This window comes from Arvicola amphibius, chromosome 9 (genome assembly GCF_903992535.2).
Source record: "Arvicola amphibius chromosome 9, mArvAmp1.2, whole genome shotgun sequence".
Classification (NCBI taxonomy): domain Eukaryota; kingdom Metazoa; phylum Chordata; class Mammalia; order Rodentia; family Cricetidae; genus Arvicola; species Arvicola amphibius.
The window spans coordinates 95,396,870-95,415,866 of NC_052055.2; the positions used below are offsets into that span (position 1 = coordinate 95,396,870).

Genomic DNA, 18,997 nt, shown 5'->3' on the forward strand with positions numbered 1-18,997 from the left:
TGGGGTCATACACAGACAGCCCCACAGGTCTTCTACAGAGGCAGCTCTGGGCTTTTCCAACTAGGTGTCTGGGTTTTGTGTTTATCACATTTTTGTTGGTATATATATTTAATGGCAAATAGGTGTCCTGGTTTGTTTGTTTTGATGTATATAGTTCTTATTTTTTTTAAGGACTGGATTAAGATCGTAGCCATCCATCTGTAGGTTTATATTTCCCTGTCAGTGTAGATCCCTAAAGTCTAGTGTGTATCGTGCAGTGGCTCCGCAGGGCTATATTATACCTGTGAGGACCAGGCCATGGGTCACCTGGCCTAAAAGGAACAACAGGGGTGTCTGGCACTCGAGAGGCGATGTCCTGTCTACTGCAGAGGCAGATGAGTTAATACATATCTACTTGCCTCCCTCCCTCCCTCTCTCCCTCCCTCCCTCCCTCCCTCCCTCCCTTCCCATTTCCTGCCTCAGTTTGATTGTGTTTTCTGTGAAGAAGTTGTATCTCAATGAGCTCATCCTGGGTGTCTCTTGAAGGAGATGCTGCCTAGAAACCTAGAAGGAAAGGCCACCAAGGGGTTTCAGAGTCTGGTCCTGTTGCCATTGCACATACAAAGCTTTGTTTATAGACCACTGAGTGGATTTCTGTTATTTGTTGATCACTTGTTGTGAGCGGTCCTGGACTGGACTGACATTGGGGTGAGAGGTTAGCGTCCAATAATTCATGATTTGCCATCTTTTTTCTCCCTTCCTTCTCTCCAGGGCCTTAGACAACAAAAGCAACAACAACTTGTAGCCTGGTGAACAGAGGGTGACCATACCTACCTCCAGATCGCCTGTGTCTGGCATAGTTTTACTCCTGGTCCTGTTTGCATGGTGGGTTAGTGGGGTCAGAGCAGGGAAAGGAGGACAGGGCTCTCAGAAGTCTCCTGTTGGTGCCTCATGAGGTCGTCTTCTTGTGTGCCTTCTTGTCAGTTCAACACCTGCCTCTTCCCTGAATCCAGGAGACAACTGCATGTCTTATTAGCTGTCTTATGATGTCCAACTTACTGAAATGTGTGATAGTGTTGGGGGGATCTTGCAACTTTTTTTCTTATTGACAGTTTGGGTTTTGGTTTTACCTACTGAAGTGTGCTGATGTTAGTCCATGGGGTATGGTACAATAGATTTAGGTCAAACATATTTGACTAAAAACAAAACAAAACCTGCATAGTAAGAAGTCTCTTCCAGAGACTGAGCTATGGTTCAAGACCTACTGCGGTCTGGAGCCTTGCAAATATTTTTCAGGACTCTTTGTTGGTAAAGGCCGGGAGGATGCTGAGAGCTGCTGCTAGCTTGGTCAACACCCAGAGGTAGCTCTCAGCTCTGCTTTAGATGCTGATCCCTGGGCCTAGCCTAAGATACCAATTTTAACTAGGGTTTTTAATGTGGTGAGTGTTTGGGAAGAAGAAAATTAGTGAGAGAGGGAAAGGGAGACAGGAGATGCTAATGGGGAGGGAACATGCCCAAAGTTCATGATATACTTGAGCAAAAATGTTACAAAATCCATTGCTTTGTACCCTGAACATGAATTAGTAAAGTTTTTAAAGTATGTAATGCCCTGATTTTTGTAATATCCAGCAAAAAAGGTGAAATGCAGATATCACCCCACTACTCACCCCACAGCAAACAAGCTGCAGGAACTGTGCTGTCCAGCTTAGTCCGCGAGTACCAGGGAGAAGACCCCTGGTAACCTTTAGAGAGTGGGCTCTGCTTTCGGAGCCTTTGGGAAGTGCTGTAATACGGTGCTAGGGTGATAGGAAGTGAGAGATGTGCAGCCATAGCAGACAACACAGAGGCTCTGAGTATGGGCGCTCATGAACTTCTGCGGCTGTTACTCAGCACCCGAGTCTATGGTGATCTTAGCCCATGGAGCCACATGTAAATAATAACATGTAGCGGGTGCGCCATAAGTTTTCTTATTTTATTTTTTAAAATGATCTTTTTTCTCTGTTTCTCTCTTTGATTTGTTTGACTGCATAAGCAGTGTACCATGTCTCGGCTCAGGAGCAGGGCTTTTTACAGAAGCAACAGTTGGAAACCTTAATTGAGGGTTGGCTAGTGGTGTGTGGAAATCCATGGGCGGGTCCGCTGCCCAGATTGGAACCAGAGTTCTTTTTCACACTATCTTTTGTCTTTTGATAGTGTCTCAAATGCTGATGCTCTCCCCTAAGCTGATGGGAAACGTTACCCTTAGTGCGTTAGTGATGTTTGAGCTTAGATTCCAGGGTCGCAGTGATGTGGTGGATATAGTTTCACAAAATGAAGTATGCTATAAAGTCACAAGGAAGAAGTGTATGGAAACTTCATGGGTGAGGGGAAAATGTTGCATTTCTGCTTGGTCTTTTATTCTGGACAGATGGTCACCATTATAACAAACAGGGTTTTTATTAAAAGTCACAGGTGGATGGTAGTAGATGGTAATGTATGTGCTCATGGAGGCCAGAAGTCAATGTTAAATATCTTCCTCATCTCAATCTCTACCTTAGTTATTTAGTTTTCACAACAGGGTCTCACTGAATCAGGAGCTCACTGATTGGCTAGACTGGCTGGGCAGTGAATCCGTGAACCATCTTATCTCTGCCTTCAGTACTAGCGTTTATTATAGGTACATGCTGTCATGACCAGCTTTTTACATGGGTGCTGGGGATCTGAACTCATTTACATACACACTGTGCTATTTCCTATCTTCCAAGCCCCTAGTATTTATCCTTTTTTTGATACCCACTGTGTAGAGGTGGAATTCATCACATAAACCAAGCCAGCATGGGTGCTGGAATTAAAGGCTTGCATCCTGACACCTAATTCATTCCTAATGTTTCAGGACAGAATGTGAATTTGAGGTTTAGCATGAACAGACTGACTAGTTACGTCTTGGTGGGAAAGTTTGCATATAGTATGAAGAATAGAGAGTTTTTCTAGTGAATGAAGGGAGTGGTAGTTATACTTGTATGATACATGTGGTCATAGCTGTCTGCAGTCAGAAATTTCCATTGTTCTAGCCCCTAAAACAAACATTCTCACAAAACAATCCAAACACACACTAATTTGATACTTATATGCTGAGGAATGACAGTAGAAAAATATTCAGAGTCTCTTTTCTGAACTAGAACTGGTAGGTTTCCATAAAAGCAGTAAGAAGTGTGCAGCTCACCATAGGCAGTGAGTGGCCTGACTGAGCTGGGGTGTCCTGGGCAGCACTCCTCGGTGTTGGATGGCATCTGGCACACGCTGTACAGAGTACTCACCTGTGTCCACAGCCCAGGCTGCAGGGACAGGATCCCCACGAGGCCACAAACACCTGGAATAAAGTATTTTGAGTTTTTAATTAATTTTTCTCTACAAAGAGTTCAGAAATTTTTGCTGTTCCCTAATTATTTTTAGACCCCATATTTAATTATGCTCCCTTTATGGGGTCTGACCTCACGGTTTGAGAAATTGTGTTTCGAGTCAATTTCTAAATGACAGAATGGATATGTAGAGCCCCATGACTAGGCCCTTTGTACTGCAGGACGAACAGTTCCCTGAAGCGCTCTAATTGCAAGGACTGAGTAGTGCTTGGCTTCACAATGTCCCTGAGCCATTAGGAAAAGCATTTTTATGGCACTGAAGAGTTCAAGGTTTAGGAAGTTTCCAGATTGGCCCCTTAAAGAAAATGTGCTACATAATGCATTTAACTTTCTGTTCTTTGCTAACTCTGCTATGCAAGGCGATGACTCATTGATCGGGGAGCTGCATGGCATTAGGCAGTCATCCTATTGTCTGTTTTGCTTTTCCCTCACTCTTATCTCCATTTAATTTACATAGTCTCCTTTAGTGTTGTTTTAGATAGGTAGCTTTTATCTAAGCTAGGTGATTTGACATTGAAGTTTTTAATCTTAAACTCTTGGAGGTGCTTTTTCTCTTCCTTCCTTCCTTCCTTCCTTCCTTCCTTCCCTCCCCCCCTCCCCCCCTCCCTCCCTCCCTCCCCCCCTCCCTCCTCCTCCTCCTCCTCCTCCTCCTCCTCCTCCTCCTCCTCCTCCTCCTCCTCCTCCTCCTCCTCCTCCTCCTCCTCCTCCTCCTCTTATTAAAACTCAAGTTCTGACTGATCTCATAATACACATTCTAATGCTTCTTCTGTCTACCTGCTCATGTGAAGCTCTGGTCCTGGGAAATGGAGAAACAACAAGCCACCAATGTTAGTTGTATTAAGTAGGAGCTATAGGATTTGATATGCAAAGGTGTGAGCCTGCCTGTTCTTAGCTAAGTATCGGAGGCAGTGATGAGACCTGCACCGTGGGTCAGTGGTCTCCTATTGCCTTATTCCTACTGCCCTGCAGGGAGATGTTTAGAACATTATAGTTGTTTTCTCAAGTGCTCTCAAACTGTCTCCTAACTAGTGATAAGCTTTCTAAGAACTAAACTAGCCTTCTTAGATGGCTCACAGTGCTGCCTTGTACCACCCCCCCCACCCTGACTGTTATTTATTTTTTAAAAGACACTTCCTGTAAAGTCCACTCTTAAGTGGTTTTGAGGTTTACAGTGTGGAACCAGTTAACCTGTCTCTCTCTGCCTTTGGAATAGATCGATGGAGTGGTCATCAAACTGCCTAGTGCTGAACTCATGCTGTTTAGCAGAGAGCCGTGGAAGTTTCATATATGCTTGAGAAAGCAAACTCAGAGCAGGGAGGGCCTTGGAATTTTCAAGCTGATCTCATGGTGGTCTATATAAGATGCTGCCATGATGTGTTGGTCTAGATGAGGCAGTGTGTGGCTCTTTGACTTTCCTTTCTCATATGAACTGCTTGTAAGTGATAGGGGAATCTTAGTCTGGCCCTCTCAAACAATCATTTTTTTAAACTTTAAAAAATATTGTTGAGATTGTATTATAATTACATTTCTCCTTCTCATTTCCTCTCTCCAAACCTATCTATATACCCCTCCTTTATCTATTTCAAACTCATGGCTTCTTTATTATTAACTGTTGGTATACACATACATGTATATGTGTATATAAATATATATTTCTAAACATTATCTGTTCAGTCTATATAATGTTACTTGTCTGTTTTCAGGGCCGGCCATTTGGTATTGGATAACCAATTGGTGTGCTCTTCCCTGGAGAAGGCTGTTTCTCCCACTCCCAGCTTTCCTCAGAAGTGCCTCAAACTCTAGGGTGCACAAGAAGCCGCCAGACACTGCTTTAGAAAGCCATGGATCTTGTCTTGCTCTCTTTAGTTCTCGTGTTGGATCTGGACTGGAAGTCTACACATTAATGTGTGAACAGGAACAATTTGTGTGTGTGTGTGTGTGTGTGTGTGTGTGTGTGTGTGTATGTGTGTGTATTTAGTTATTGAACATGACTTATTTACTAGAAAAGCTTAACACTTCTATGTTGGGTAGATTTTTTTTTCTTTTTTTAACAAAAGGTGTGTGTGTGTGTGTATGTATACCACCTGTGTACAGGGCCTGTGGTGGTCAGAATAGCATGTTGGATCCTCTGGTGCTGGAGCTACAGGTGGTTGTAAGCCTTCTGACATGGGTGCTGGAAACCAAACTCAGGTCCTGAAAGAGCAATGCACACCCTTGACCACTGACCCATCTCTTCAGACCCCTCCATAAACTTAAAAACAATTATCTCTTTGTGTATGCATGTGGGTGCATTTGTCTGAAGGTCAGAGGATAACCTTGAGCCAGGATCTCTGGTTCATTGTTGCTGCATGAATTGGGCTAACTGGCCTGTGGACTTCTGTGGCTTCTCCTATCACTGCCTTCCTCTTGCCATAAGAGATTCGATCCGTTCAACATTTTGTGAATGAGTCCTGGGCATTCATCCTAAGTTGTTCATGCTTATACTCCAATTTCCAGTGACCATCTTAAATCCAACTAACTTTTCCAAATCAACAAGACATCACATCTAGGAACAGAGATTTCGGAAACAAAGCTTATGATTGGTTGGGAATGAGAAGCAGTCAGATCTGCTTCCCTTTTTTACACTGTGATGAAATCTCTTCCTAAGCTTTTGAGAGAGCTGCTGTCTTGGCTGGGTGCAGTGCATGCCACTGCCTGTTGGCCAGCAGAGAGTTTGCATGGCTTTGTGACAGGGCTTTTCATCCCAGGTGAATTATCGTATTCTTCCTTTCATTTCTGGCCACCTGTATGCCTGTTCTGTGATATAGGAAAGATCGTGTGCCGCTCCATTTCTCAGGAGGGAACCCATGGCCTACTCTTTGATTGATTGTTTTCAGGTTATTATTGCTTCCTTAAAACCTACCTTTTTGCCTTTTCCAAGAAAGGAGAATAGTTGGTTTCTCACTGTCATGCAATTCTACTATCGAGTCCCAATAGTGCTTTTCTTATTGTGTAAACACAGTGTTTCTACACACACACACACACACACACACACACACACACACACACACACACACACACACACTTCCAAATTACCATTTCTCTGAGCAGGTACCATGTCGTTAAGCAGTTTTGGACGGTGAGATAACTGGGAATAAACAAAAGCCTAATACAAGTTTCAGAGACACATGGGCTTTGAATTTGACCTCATATACCTCTGCCTACACATCTCTCTCCTCACCAGGATTTAAAAAGCTTCCCTTAATCTTTATTTCCTTTGTGCTTCCCATGGGACAGGAACAAACTTCACTAAAGGTACAGACAGGCTGCAATGGTATCCTGGATCTTAAAGCTGTATAGTGTGATTTTCCTTGGAACATGTGCTGTGTATTGCATGTTTGCTAGTGCTAGGTGGTGATTGTGACTGGGTCAGAAACTCAAAGGGGAGTTGAAAATAGGTCGTTTTCCTTAGCTTGTATCTCTACCAGGCCTAGCCCCCCCCCACCACAAAAAAAAAAACACATTAGTTTTCCTAGAAAGGGGAAAGCAAAAGCGAATCAAAAGCTATGAGGTTGTTTACTGAGGGGTAATTCTGGTTACTGTGAGCCCGTCAGGCTGTCATGAAATGACACGTGTAGAGTATTATTACTTACTTAATTGGGATAAAGAAAGATGACACGGTGTCAGTCTTTGGAGAATGAGCGTTTTGACAGGCTCATGAGTTTTCTAGATTTAGGGTCCCTACTCTGTATTCTATCTGGGCCAGTCCAGCATTACCTACCTATCTTCTCAAACAGAAGAAAGCCCAAACAACTTCTGGCGTTTTCTGCCATCACCTGTTTTCTAGCAGTGAGGAGTTTGCTGTAGTGATCTGGAAATAGCCTTTTAGCCACTGTAGAAAGGCCGAAAGATGGAGGGCTCTATGGGAGGAGATCATTATACTTTCTACCGCAGGTGTCAGGGTGAGGTCACACTGTGTCTTAAGTGTACTCTTCCTTCTTGGATTCAAGAAAAGCATAATTTGGCTTTGTGATTGTGCTGCCACAGTCATGGGAGATGCTTGATGCTATTACTGATGGAGGGGATAGACCCATCTTCTGTGGTTATATTTGACCACTGCCCAAGTGTCCCACAGTATTTTTTTTTTGCATCTCGATTATTATATTTCACAATGCTATGAAGTATACCACTACAGTGCCCTATCCTCCATGGAGCTCGATACACCGGTCTAAAACATGTCTCCACTACTGGTTGCTGAGTATGCTAGTTGTTATTTAATTACAGTGTACTAGTTGTCAGATAGTACCATTTCAGGGACTGCTTTGTCCTTGTTGTAACTTGAGTTTCTGCACAAATTCCGTGAGTAAATACAGAGTTGTCCTTTGATGTTATAAATTTATTCTTTTCTGTTGTGAGACCACAAGATAGACAGATCTTTGGGAAATGTGAGGGTGTTATTTCTGCTTTGCGTAGTTGCAGAAGGGCCATTTGTAAACACTGCATCCTTAAGTAGCTCATGTACAAGATAGCTGGGTGGTTCCTAGTTATTGCCTTGAGAAATGCTAACAAGGCTTTGCTGCAGAAAGTAGGCTGATAACCAAACCCATCCTGAGAGAGGAGAATTATACCAGATTTTTTTGAAATACAGAGTGACATGAATGAGCAACACAGTTTTAGGTCCTAGATCAAAAAGTTATAGTTGTGACAAAGTTATTTTGCTTGCCTCTGAATCTTTTTGTATACTTCCTTTACTCTGGATCAGAGCCTCTATACTCCCTGCATTGACTGTTGGTGCTGTAGGAGGATTTTTTTTTTTTTTGTTTTTTTTTTGTTTTTCGAGACAGGGTTTCTCTGCAGCTTTAGAGCCTGTCCTGGAACTAGCTCTTGTAGACCAGGCTGGTCTTGAACTCACAGAGATCCGCCTGCCTCTGCCTCCCGAGTGCTGTGATTAAAGGCGTGCGCCACCACCGCCTGGCCTGTAGGAGGATTTTAAAGAGGACATTCTTTATAATTTGTGAAATCAAGTAGTTACTATTGGGATTCCACTAGGAAAATGCAATTACCCATTTATGGCATAAAATAAATAGCTAGAGCTTCATCCATCCATCCATCCATCCATCCATCCATCCATCCATCCATCCATCCATCCATCCATCAATTTATTGGCCATTGAAGGAAAGGTTGGTGACCCTTATATATAGACAAACACATTACCTAAGTTGATTGGAGGACTGGAGAGCCTCCACCCACATAGTGGCTCAGACTCCCCCCACTCTCATTACCTCAGTTGTAGGGGGATCTGATGCCCTCTTCTGACCTTCATGACTCCTGAATGTATGAAACTTACACAGGCACACATATACATAAATTTAACAAAAGTATTTAAAGTACCTTGGATTAAACCTACAAGAAAAAGAATTGATGTTTTATTTAAATTCATTTGAACTTCTCTTATAGTAACAGAATAAGCATAGGGAAGAGATACTGTGTGAGAGACTTCAGCCATTCTGTTTGGGTAACTGTCCAGAATGTTGGTATTAACCAGTCTTTCTTTTCTCTTTGTTCAGGGTCGACATGTTAAAACAGGTCAGCTGGCGGCCATCAAGGTTATGGATGTCACTGAGGTAAGGCTGGATCACGTATGTTTATGAAAGGATCGTGACTTTAAAGTTACTCCTGCTCTAGTAAAAAGCCTTTCTGTGTTTGGAGATTGTGATCCCTTGAGCACATGGCTCTGCTGTAGCATTTGATGCTCGGGGTCCAGTGGCAGGCCAGTTGACATATTTGTGTTGTTGCAGATGGTCCCCAGGTAGCTAAGTCAGTAGCATTTGCTTATTTTTTTTTTTTTTTAAAACAGCCGTCCTAGAACACCTCGCCATGATATCATCCTTGGCTACAAAATGGAGTGTAATTGGAAACATCATCACTAATAGGAAAAAATCGGAGGCAGGATTATGGAGGTCACATGAATAGAGAGTGAAGGAAAGCTTCCCTTAGGGTAGTAGTCTACACCTGTGCTATTTCTTTTACTTACTTTATCATGGAAGAAGAAAACATCCAGCCAAGTTCCCAGGGGTTGTAAGAGAAACATCTGTTAAAACATTGAGTAAAATTGTTGGCAAAATTTAGTGGGAAAAGATAGTTCTTGAAATGATTTGAGGATTTACGGTGCAGCTTTACATGGGAAAAGAGAACTGAGCCAAACAAAATGTGCGTCCACACACGTGGACATGCAGGGGCCTGCCTGTTTTAGTGCATTGAGAATGCATACTTAGTTCATAAATGGACATACGGTGTGAGGAGCATACGGTCTGGAATCTACCGAGGATGCTAATGGCTACACTGAGTTCAGTGTGTCACCAGTAATCTGGTGAGATGTTCTCTGACCTCTGCTGCTCTCAAACAGCATGCACCTCTCCAGTCTGCACGGTTGTGAGTTGCAATTAGAAAGCATGGTAGACCACAAGACATCTGTTGAATCTGACAAGTATTTGAAGGTGTGGCAGTAGGTGATTGCCCTCTTTTCTTTGTCAGAGAGCATAAGGAGACTTTTAAGAGGAAGATGTATTTGGTTGATATCCAAAAGATCTGCTTAACAAATTATGTTATGGACAGTTCATATGTATATAGGATCCTACCTTGGCATATAGCTCAGTGGGAAACTAAATGCTTTTTAGCTAAAATTTTTTGGTTTTATTTTTTAAGACAGGGTTTCTCTGTGTAACAGCCCTGGCTGTCCTGGAACCACTCTGTAGACCAGACTGGCTTTGAACTCTGAGATCTGCCTGCTTCTGTGCCCCACCCTTTATTCACAGCTCAGATAAACATTTCAAAGAATAATGAAAGAGTAACTTGGTGTGATTTAAATATTTGTGAAGTGCTCTCTGAGGCTGGACCAGGCAGTGGCACCTTCTTGCTGAAGCCCCTATTCCTGCCCCTATGACTCTTGTTGCTATCTTGGGATATGGTGTCCCAGAGCCCAGGAATTTTGAATATTTGTAAACTTACTTGTTGACTGGTTTATTGTTAGATTTGTCGATACCATTTTAAATATAGACTTTGGTCCAGGCATGGGTATGCAACCTTTAATTCTTACACTCAGGAACCAGAGGCAGATAGATCTCCATGAGTTCAGGGCCAGCCTACATAGCAAGTTCCTGGACAGCAAGGGCCATATAAAGAGACTCTGTCTCAAAAATAAAAACAAAAACAAAACTAAAAAAAAGTAAGCCGTAAGCTTTGGATATTTATAAATCCAGAATTTAGGACTCAGTGTCTTTAGCCTGTGCTGTGCTTCCTGAATAGCTGCTGTGACCTCCTGGTATGTTGCCTGCACACCTCAGATAGACTTCAAGCGGAGGACCTCCTTATCTAAGGCAGAGTCTGATAAATATGCAGTACATGGTCACCAGAGAAAGAGATTGTAATATATAGGAGAATATAAAGAAGAGTTACATCCTTCCACCTTTTTACAGTAGCTTCTGTGTGCCTTGGTATATTTCTCTTCCAATCATGCATCTATGAGAACATCTATAAAGTACATGCAAACTTATACATGTACTAGATGCTTTTGTATTGTATTATTATTGTTATTTTCTGTGCTGGGGATTAATGAGGACCTTGTGTGTCCTAGCTACATAAGTGCTGTACCACTGACGTACACTCAACTGTGTGTTTTCTTTCCTGAAAAGTAAGGCAACAATTGGCAGATGCATGACACAAGTATGTTCAGGGTTTCTTTAAACATAATTAGTGTAAAGCTCATGTATTCCAGTAAAGTGAAAACCAGAGTGTGACCCTTAAAAAGAATCGACCTTCAATCAATCATTGAGTATATTGTATTGTATTGAGTAATATTTCTTACATGTGCTTTTTTTGTACTGACTTCTGTTGTAGCCTGGGGCTCAGAAAGGATCTAGAGTAAGTGTTGATTATGAATAGAATACCATGTTCAGCTGCATGGAGAACATGTTCTTGTCTGCCCTGAACGTCAGTAGCTTCTAGGCTTTGCCTGTGAATTTGTAGGCCTGGCTGGAACCTGGGTGGCACATAGGAGAGATTTTTGCACCAGACTTGAGCTCCAGCAGGAGATGTCATTGAATAGCAAGGTTCTGTCTGATTTCCACTCTCTTTCATCTCAGGGACAAAACGGCACAAAAGCTAGTTTCTGGGTGTGTGTGTGGGGGGATCAGACTGTGACTTGTTAGGAGAAACTGAATGGTTGTTGCAGACTCAGAAGGTAGGAATGGTATGGGTGGGAAGACTAAGGCGTGGTTCTATCCCTCAGTTAACTCTTGGCAGCCTGAGTGAATCCAGCTCCAGCACCAGCTGCATGGAGTGGGGAATTGGAAGCCTGCCTCACCCAATTTACTTGGTTATGTGAAGAACCTGGACACAACCAACCAAGAACTCATGTTCTGCTCTGGGGTGTTCTGACATGAATCTGTTGTAGAATATTATTTTAAAATGCATTAACATTTGTTTATGCTGTGGAACATTTAATAATGCAAAGATGTGTTGCATTCTTTTATTTACATTTGTTTGACTCTGTGAAACTGTGGTACTTTGCCTGCCTAAAACACCCCATGGTCTGATAAAGAGCTGAATGGCCAATAAGGAGGCAGGAGAGAGGATGGGTGGGGCCAGCAGGCAGAAAGAATAAATTGAAGAAAAGAGCAAGGAGCAAAAAAGGAATGGGCAACAAAGGAGCCACTGCTGAGGGAGCAGGCCTGAGCCAGCTACCTCCGCCAGAGCAAGCCCAAACCAGTGACCTCTGCTGGAGCAGGCCAATGGCAGCTAACTTAGTGGAAGTAGCCCGAAGCAAGCAACCACCCTGGAAACAGGCCTAAACAAATCTCAGTATTGCAGAGCTCTGAGCAACCTTCAGGAACACCAAGTGACCTCTGGGGCTGACTGGAACCTTGGCCCTGACCGTACCACAAGGAACAAGCATCTGAGCCTAGGATCCACTAATACCTGGAAGATTGATCACCAGAGATACAGACAGTCCCAGCTACACCAATCAGAGGAAAAGATGGGTAGATAAGGTAAGAATACATTCAACACCACAAAGAGCAACACGACACCAGTAAAAACTAGTGGCCCTACAACAGCAACACTTGGACAACCAAATATAGATGAAGCAGAAGAAAATGACCTAAAAAATAAATTAAGGAGAATATTTGAGGCCCTTAAAGAGGAAGTGAAAAATTTCCTCAAAGAAATAGAGGAAAAGACAAACAAAAAATTGGAAGAAATCAACAAATCCCTTAAAGAAAATCAAGAAAAAACAATGAAACATATGAAAGAAACTATTCAAGATTTGAATACTGGAATAGAGGCAATAAAGAAAATGCAAACTGAGGGAATTATTGAAACTGAAATTATGAGAAAACGATCAGGAACCACAAATGCAAACATAAACAGCAGAGAATCTCAAGCACTGAAGATACAATAGAGGAAATAGACTTATCGGTCAAAGCAAACATTAAATCTAACAAAGGCTTAACACAAAATATTCAGGAAATTTGGGACTCCATAAAAAGATGAAACCTAAGAATAATAGGTATAGAAAAAGGAGAAGTCCAACTCAAAAGCACAGAAAATATATTCAACAAAATCATAGAAGAAAACTTTCCCAACCTAAAGAAAGATTTGCCTTTGAAGATACAAGAAACTTACAGAACACCTAAGGATCAAAAAAAAGGTCTCCTCACCACATAATAATTAAAACACTAAACATATAATAAAGAAAGAATATTAAGAGCTGCAAAGGAAAAAGACCAAGCAACATATAAAGGCAGACCTATTAGAATTACACCTGACTTCTCAGTGGAGACAATGAAAGCTAGAAAGTCCTAGTCAAGTGTTATATAGTCATTAATAGACCACAGATGCCAGCCCAGACTATTATAACCAGCAAAACTTTCAATCATCATAGATGGATAAAACAAGATATTCCATGACAGAACCAGATTTAACCAATACCTAGCCACAAACCCAGCCCTACACAAAGTACTGGAAGGAAAGGAAGTTGGCTACATCCACAAAAAACACAGACAATAGATGATATCACAGGAGCAAATCCCAAAGAAGGGGAAAGCACAAATATTAACATCACCAACAACAAAAGCTAAAATAACAGGAGCTAGCAATCACTTGGTCATTAATATTCTTTAATATAAATGTTCTCAACTCACCTATAAAAAGACACAGACTAAAAGATTGGATATGAAAGCAGAATCCATTCTTCTGCATACAAGAAACACACCTCAACCTCAGTGACAAACATCACCTCAGAGTAAAGGGTTGGGAAAAAATTTCCAATCAAATGGATCCAAGACATAAGCTGGTGTAGCTATCCTAGGCTTCAAACTAAAATCAATCCAAAGAGACAAAGAAGGACATTTCATATTAGTCACAGGAGAACTCCATTAAGAGGAATCTTAATACTGAACATCTGTGCCCCAAATACAAGGGTACTTTCATATGTAAAAGAAATACTTCTCAAGCCTAAAAATCACACGTTAAATCCCACACACTAATAGTGGGAGTCTTCAGTACTCCACTCTCACCACTGAAGATGTCTGTCAGACAGAAAATTAATAGAGAAATAAGGAAACAAGCAGATTTATGACTCAAATGGACTTAATCTATAGATTATTTCATAATTATAATTATAATTATAGATTATTTCATCCAGACATAAAAGAATGTACCTTCTTAGCACCTCATGGAACCTTCTCAAAAATTGACTACGTACTAGATAATAAAGCAAACATCATCAGATACAACATAATTGGAATAACCCCTTGTACCTTATGTGGCTTAAAATTAGAATTTAACAGCAACACTAATTTCAGAAAGCCCACAGACAGGTGGAAATTAAACAGTGCTCACTGGAACCATCAGTGGGTCAAGGGAGAAATAAAGGAAGAAATTAAAGACTTCCTATAAAATTCAATGAAATGACCACACATCATACCCAAATTTATGGGACACAATGAAAGCTGTGTTAAGAAGAAAGTTCATAGAACTAAAGCCTACATAAGAAACCTGGAAAAAAATACCACGCTAGTAAGTTAACAGAACATTTGAAAACTCTAGAATAAAAAAGACGCAAACTCACCCAGGAGGACTAGATGATAGGAAATAATCAAATTGAGAGCAGAAATCAACAAAATGGAAACAAAGAAAACAATACAAAGAATCAATGAGACAAAGAGTTGGTTCTTCAAGAAAATCAAGAAAATAAGCATTTTCTTTATCCAAGCTAACCAAAAGGCAGAGAGAGACTATCCAAATTAACAGAATCAGAAATGAAAAGAGGGGCATAACAACGGGTACAGAGGAAATCCAGACAATCATTAGGTCATATTTTGAAAACTTGTATTTAGCAAAACTGGAAAAAGGAAATGGACAACTTTTTGAATAAATATCACTTACTAAATTAAATCAAGACCAGAGAAGCAAATTAAATAAACTTATAACTGCTAAAGAAGTAGAAACAGTCATCAAAAGTCTCCCAACCAAAATAAGCCCTGGACCAGATAGTTCAGTGCAGAATTCTACAAGATTTTCAAAGAGGGAATAATAATACCAATACTCCTCAAATTGTTCCACACAATAGGAACAGAAGGAACATTGCCAGACTCTTTTTATGAGGCTGCAATTACCCTGAAACACAAACCACATAAAGACCAATCTCACTCATGAACAGCGATGCAAAAATACTCAATAAAATACTAAAATAAAATAATAAAATAAAACCGAATCCAAGAGCACATCAGAAAAATCATCCACCTTGATCTAGTCGGCTTCCTCCAGAGATTCAGGGATGGTTCAACATACTAAAAATCTGTCAGTGTAATCCACCATATAAACAAACTGAAAAACAAAACTACATGATCATTTCTTTAGCTGTTTAAAAAGCCTTCAACAAAATGCAACATCCCTTTATGATAAAGGTCTAGGAGCGGGCAGGGATACAAGTAACACACCTAAACATGATAAAGGCAATACACAAGCCAACAACCAACATCAAACTAAATGGAGAGAAACTCAAAGTGATCCCAGTGAAATCAGGAACAAGACAAGGTTGTCCACTCTCTCCATATATATTCAATATAGTTCTTGAGGTCCTAGCTAGAGTAATAAGACAACAAAAGGAGATCAAGGGGACACAAATTGGAAAAGAAGTCAAACTCTCATTATTTGCTGATGATATGATAGTTTGTATAAGCGACCCCAAAAATTCTAACAAGGAACTTTTACAACTCATAAACACCTTCAGTATTGTTCAGCAGGATACAAGATTAACTCAAAAAATTAGTAGCTCTTCTTCATACAGATGATCAATGGGCTGAGAAAGAAATCAGAGAAACATAACCCTTCACAATAATCACAAATAACATAAAATATCTTGGAGTAACTCTACCCAAACAAGTGGAAGACTTGTATGACAAGAACTTTAAATCTTTGAAGAAAGAAACTGAAGAAAACACCAGAAAATGGAAAGATCTCCCATGCTCTTGGATAGGTAGAATTAACATAGTAAAAAGGCAATTTTACCAAAAGAAATGTACAGATTCAATGAAATGCTCATCAAAATTCCAGCAAAATTCTTCACAGATCTCAAAAGAAAGAACAATACTCAACTTCATATGGAAAAGGAAAAAGCCCAGGATAGCCAAAACAATCCTGTACAATAAAAGAACTTCTGGAGGCATCACAATCCCTGACTTCAAACTCTACTACAGAGCTACAGTACTGAAAACAGCCTGGTATTGGCATAATAACAGACAGGAGGACCAATAGAACCAAATCAAAGACCCAGGTATCAATTCACACACCTAGGAACACCTGATTTTTGACAAAGAAGCAAAAAATATAAAATGGGAAAACAAAAGCATATTCAACAAATGGTGCTGGCATAACTGGATATCAATATGTAGAAGAATGAAAATGTATCCATATCTATTGCTATGCACAAAACTCAAGTCCAAATGGATCAAAGACCTCAACATAAAGCCAACCACACCGAACCTCATAGAAGAGAAAATGGTAAGTAGACTTGAACACACAGGAGACCACTTCCTAAATATAACTCCAGTATCACAGACACTGAGAAACAAATAAATGGGACCTCCTGAAACTGAAAAGCTTCTGTAAAGCAAAGGGCACAGTCAACAAGACAGATGACAACTTATGTTGGAGAGGATCTGGGATAAAGGGAACACTCCTCCATTACTGGTGGGAGTGCAGAATGGTACAGGGAATGGTGCTAGCCGAATCAGGATAATCCCCTGCAGACTCACCTTCCAGGTTGGCAGTTGAGATTAACTGTCTATCACTACTCAAAAGAAAGACTGGGTATTAGATGTTTTCTCGTTTTCAGGTTGAAAGTCTCCACTTTATGGACAAACAGTTGAAACTCAGAGAAATAGTGTTTCTTCCAAAGCACTGTGGTCATTACCAGAATATGGTTCCAATCTTGTTTTAAATAGTAAGATTCCTATCTATAACATATTAAATACAGTGTTCATTTTAGTTTTATTAGCTATTTTTCCTTGTTAGTATGACAAAGTAATTGGCAATAAGCAATTAAAAGAAGGAAAGTTATTCTGACTCCGAGTGCAAAGTGATTATGGCTTGCGTAGCTTGGGGACAGGTGTAGCAGTCAGGAAGGAGAGGATGAACAGGAAGTGAAGCCCACCTCCAGTGACCCATTTCCTCTCTCAAGGTGCTACTTCTTAAATGTTCCACAAGCGTCCTAAACACTACGGCCAGCTGGGGACCAGGATTTCACACACACCAAACTATGGTGGACATTTCACATTCAAACCACAGTGTTCTGTCCCTGTTTCCCATAGACCCATGGCCATTACATAATGCAAAATGCATCCATTCCATTCACATAGTCCCCATAGTCTTAACAAGTCAAGCATTTCAAAAGTCCAATGTGTTTTCTGAGACAGTTTGCTTAACTGTGAGCTCACATAGAATCAAAGAAATTATAAAATGCCACAAAATAAATATTCTGCTTTCAAAAGGGAGGAATTGGGACATAGTAAGAAATTATCAGACCAAAACAAGACTGCAACCCATCAGGACAAACACAAATCCTGCAGCTCCATGTCAGGTACCTGGGGCTCTCCCAAGGGTTAAGTAGCCCTTCTGCCTTTGCTGCTTGTGCACTCACAGCCTCTCTTTGCTGGCCCCATTCTGTGCCTCCAGCTTTTTTCAGCTGCTGTCCATGGTTCCGCCCCCTCCGATCCTGAGGTTTCATTGCAATTTTGGCCTTACTTTCATGTACTGACTTCTCAGGGCCTCCCTGAAGTTACTCCAAGCCAGCCATGGATTGCTTGGCCTCAATGATTCTAAGAAACCATGGCAGAAAACTTCAGGGTCCCTCAGGGCCTTTTATTTTTTATACCGGAAGTGGTTGGTACTTTGAAGTTCTGCTGCTAGATTAGGGTCAAGCCTGGCTCCTTGGACTGCAGTTTGCAACAGCCTCTGTGTGTGCTTTCCTCAGCTGATTTCTAGATCAAGGACCACCTTAAGCACTCTGTTTTGTAGATGGGTGTAGGCGGAGCTTTCCTGAGCCGACAGCCATACCCAAATAACCACTCAAAATATTAGTTATAAGTGGTCGGCCAATCGCTCAGATTTGTTGCTAGCTAACACAACATATCTAATTTACCCTCTGCCTTGTGACTCATGGCTTGTTACCTCATTTCTACTCGTCCTGCTTCCTCTGCGTCTGCTGGTGTCTCTTCTGACTCTGTCCTTCTTCATCCCAGCATCCTTAGTTTGGTTGTCCTGCCTATGCTTCCTACCTGGTTACTGGCCAGTCACCTTTTTATTAAACAAATTCGAGTGATAAATCTTCAGAGTGTTCAGAAGGATTATTCCACAGCAAATGGGGACTTTGATGGGATTGTGCCCTTAATGTACCCTTCCTATTGTTCTAGTACAGACCAGGAGACTGAGCCATTTTAGTCTCTTTCCAGGAAGATCCATGGCTGCAAAGTTAAATTTGTTTGAGGCCTTTCTTTCAACAAACTGCCCATGGTTTATATCTTCTGTCCATTTGCTGGTTTTTTTCCCCTGTAGACCTTAGTGAAAGTGATAATAACTACAGCCTGGATGCTATCCTGTCTTGAAACCCCCTCTGCCAAACATATTAGTCCATTACTTTTAAATTATCCTTATTCAGTTTCTTGGGACATGAACATAATGTAGCCATATTCTGTGATGGTGTGCATCCTTGATGGCTTCTGCCTGACTTCCCGAGAGTCCTTATTTTCCCTGAAGGGTAAACCTTATGAGTTAGAACTCCACTGTCACATTTCTCTATGCATTCTAGTCTTCCATATTCTGACCGAAATGCCCCGGTAAGCACTGTTTATAGCATTATAGGAGTTTTCGCCTGCACAGCAAACTTTTCTCATTCCTCCTGGGAAACCTGTCCCCAGAGTGTATGGATTCGTCACACACTCTGTCATACACGGTCAGATTGCCACAGCAATGACTTGACTTCTCAGCACTGATTTCCTCCTGGCTCCTTTGTGTGTTGTGATGGAAGGGGAAAGGTCTGCTATGCTTCACAGTTTGAGGAAGAGCAGTGTCGGGTGGGAGGC

General features: G+C 41.2%; 1 protein-coding gene across 39 annotated transcripts in view; it reads left to right on the forward strand.

The window, feature by feature from the left end:
* The window catches only part of Map4k4 (mitogen-activated protein kinase kinase kinase kinase 4), a 141,741-nt gene that overhangs the window by 51,832 nt on the left and 70,912 nt on the right, over positions 1 to 18,997 (forward strand). For all 39 annotated transcript variants that reach the window (XM_038341606.1, XM_038341608.1, XM_038341615.1 and 36 more), the window contains exon 3: positions 8,924 to 8,980. In XM_038341606.1, coding sequence (XP_038197534.1) covers positions 8,924 to 8,980 — 57 coding nt within the window. The remainder of the gene's footprint in view (positions 1 to 8,923; positions 8,981 to 18,997) is intronic.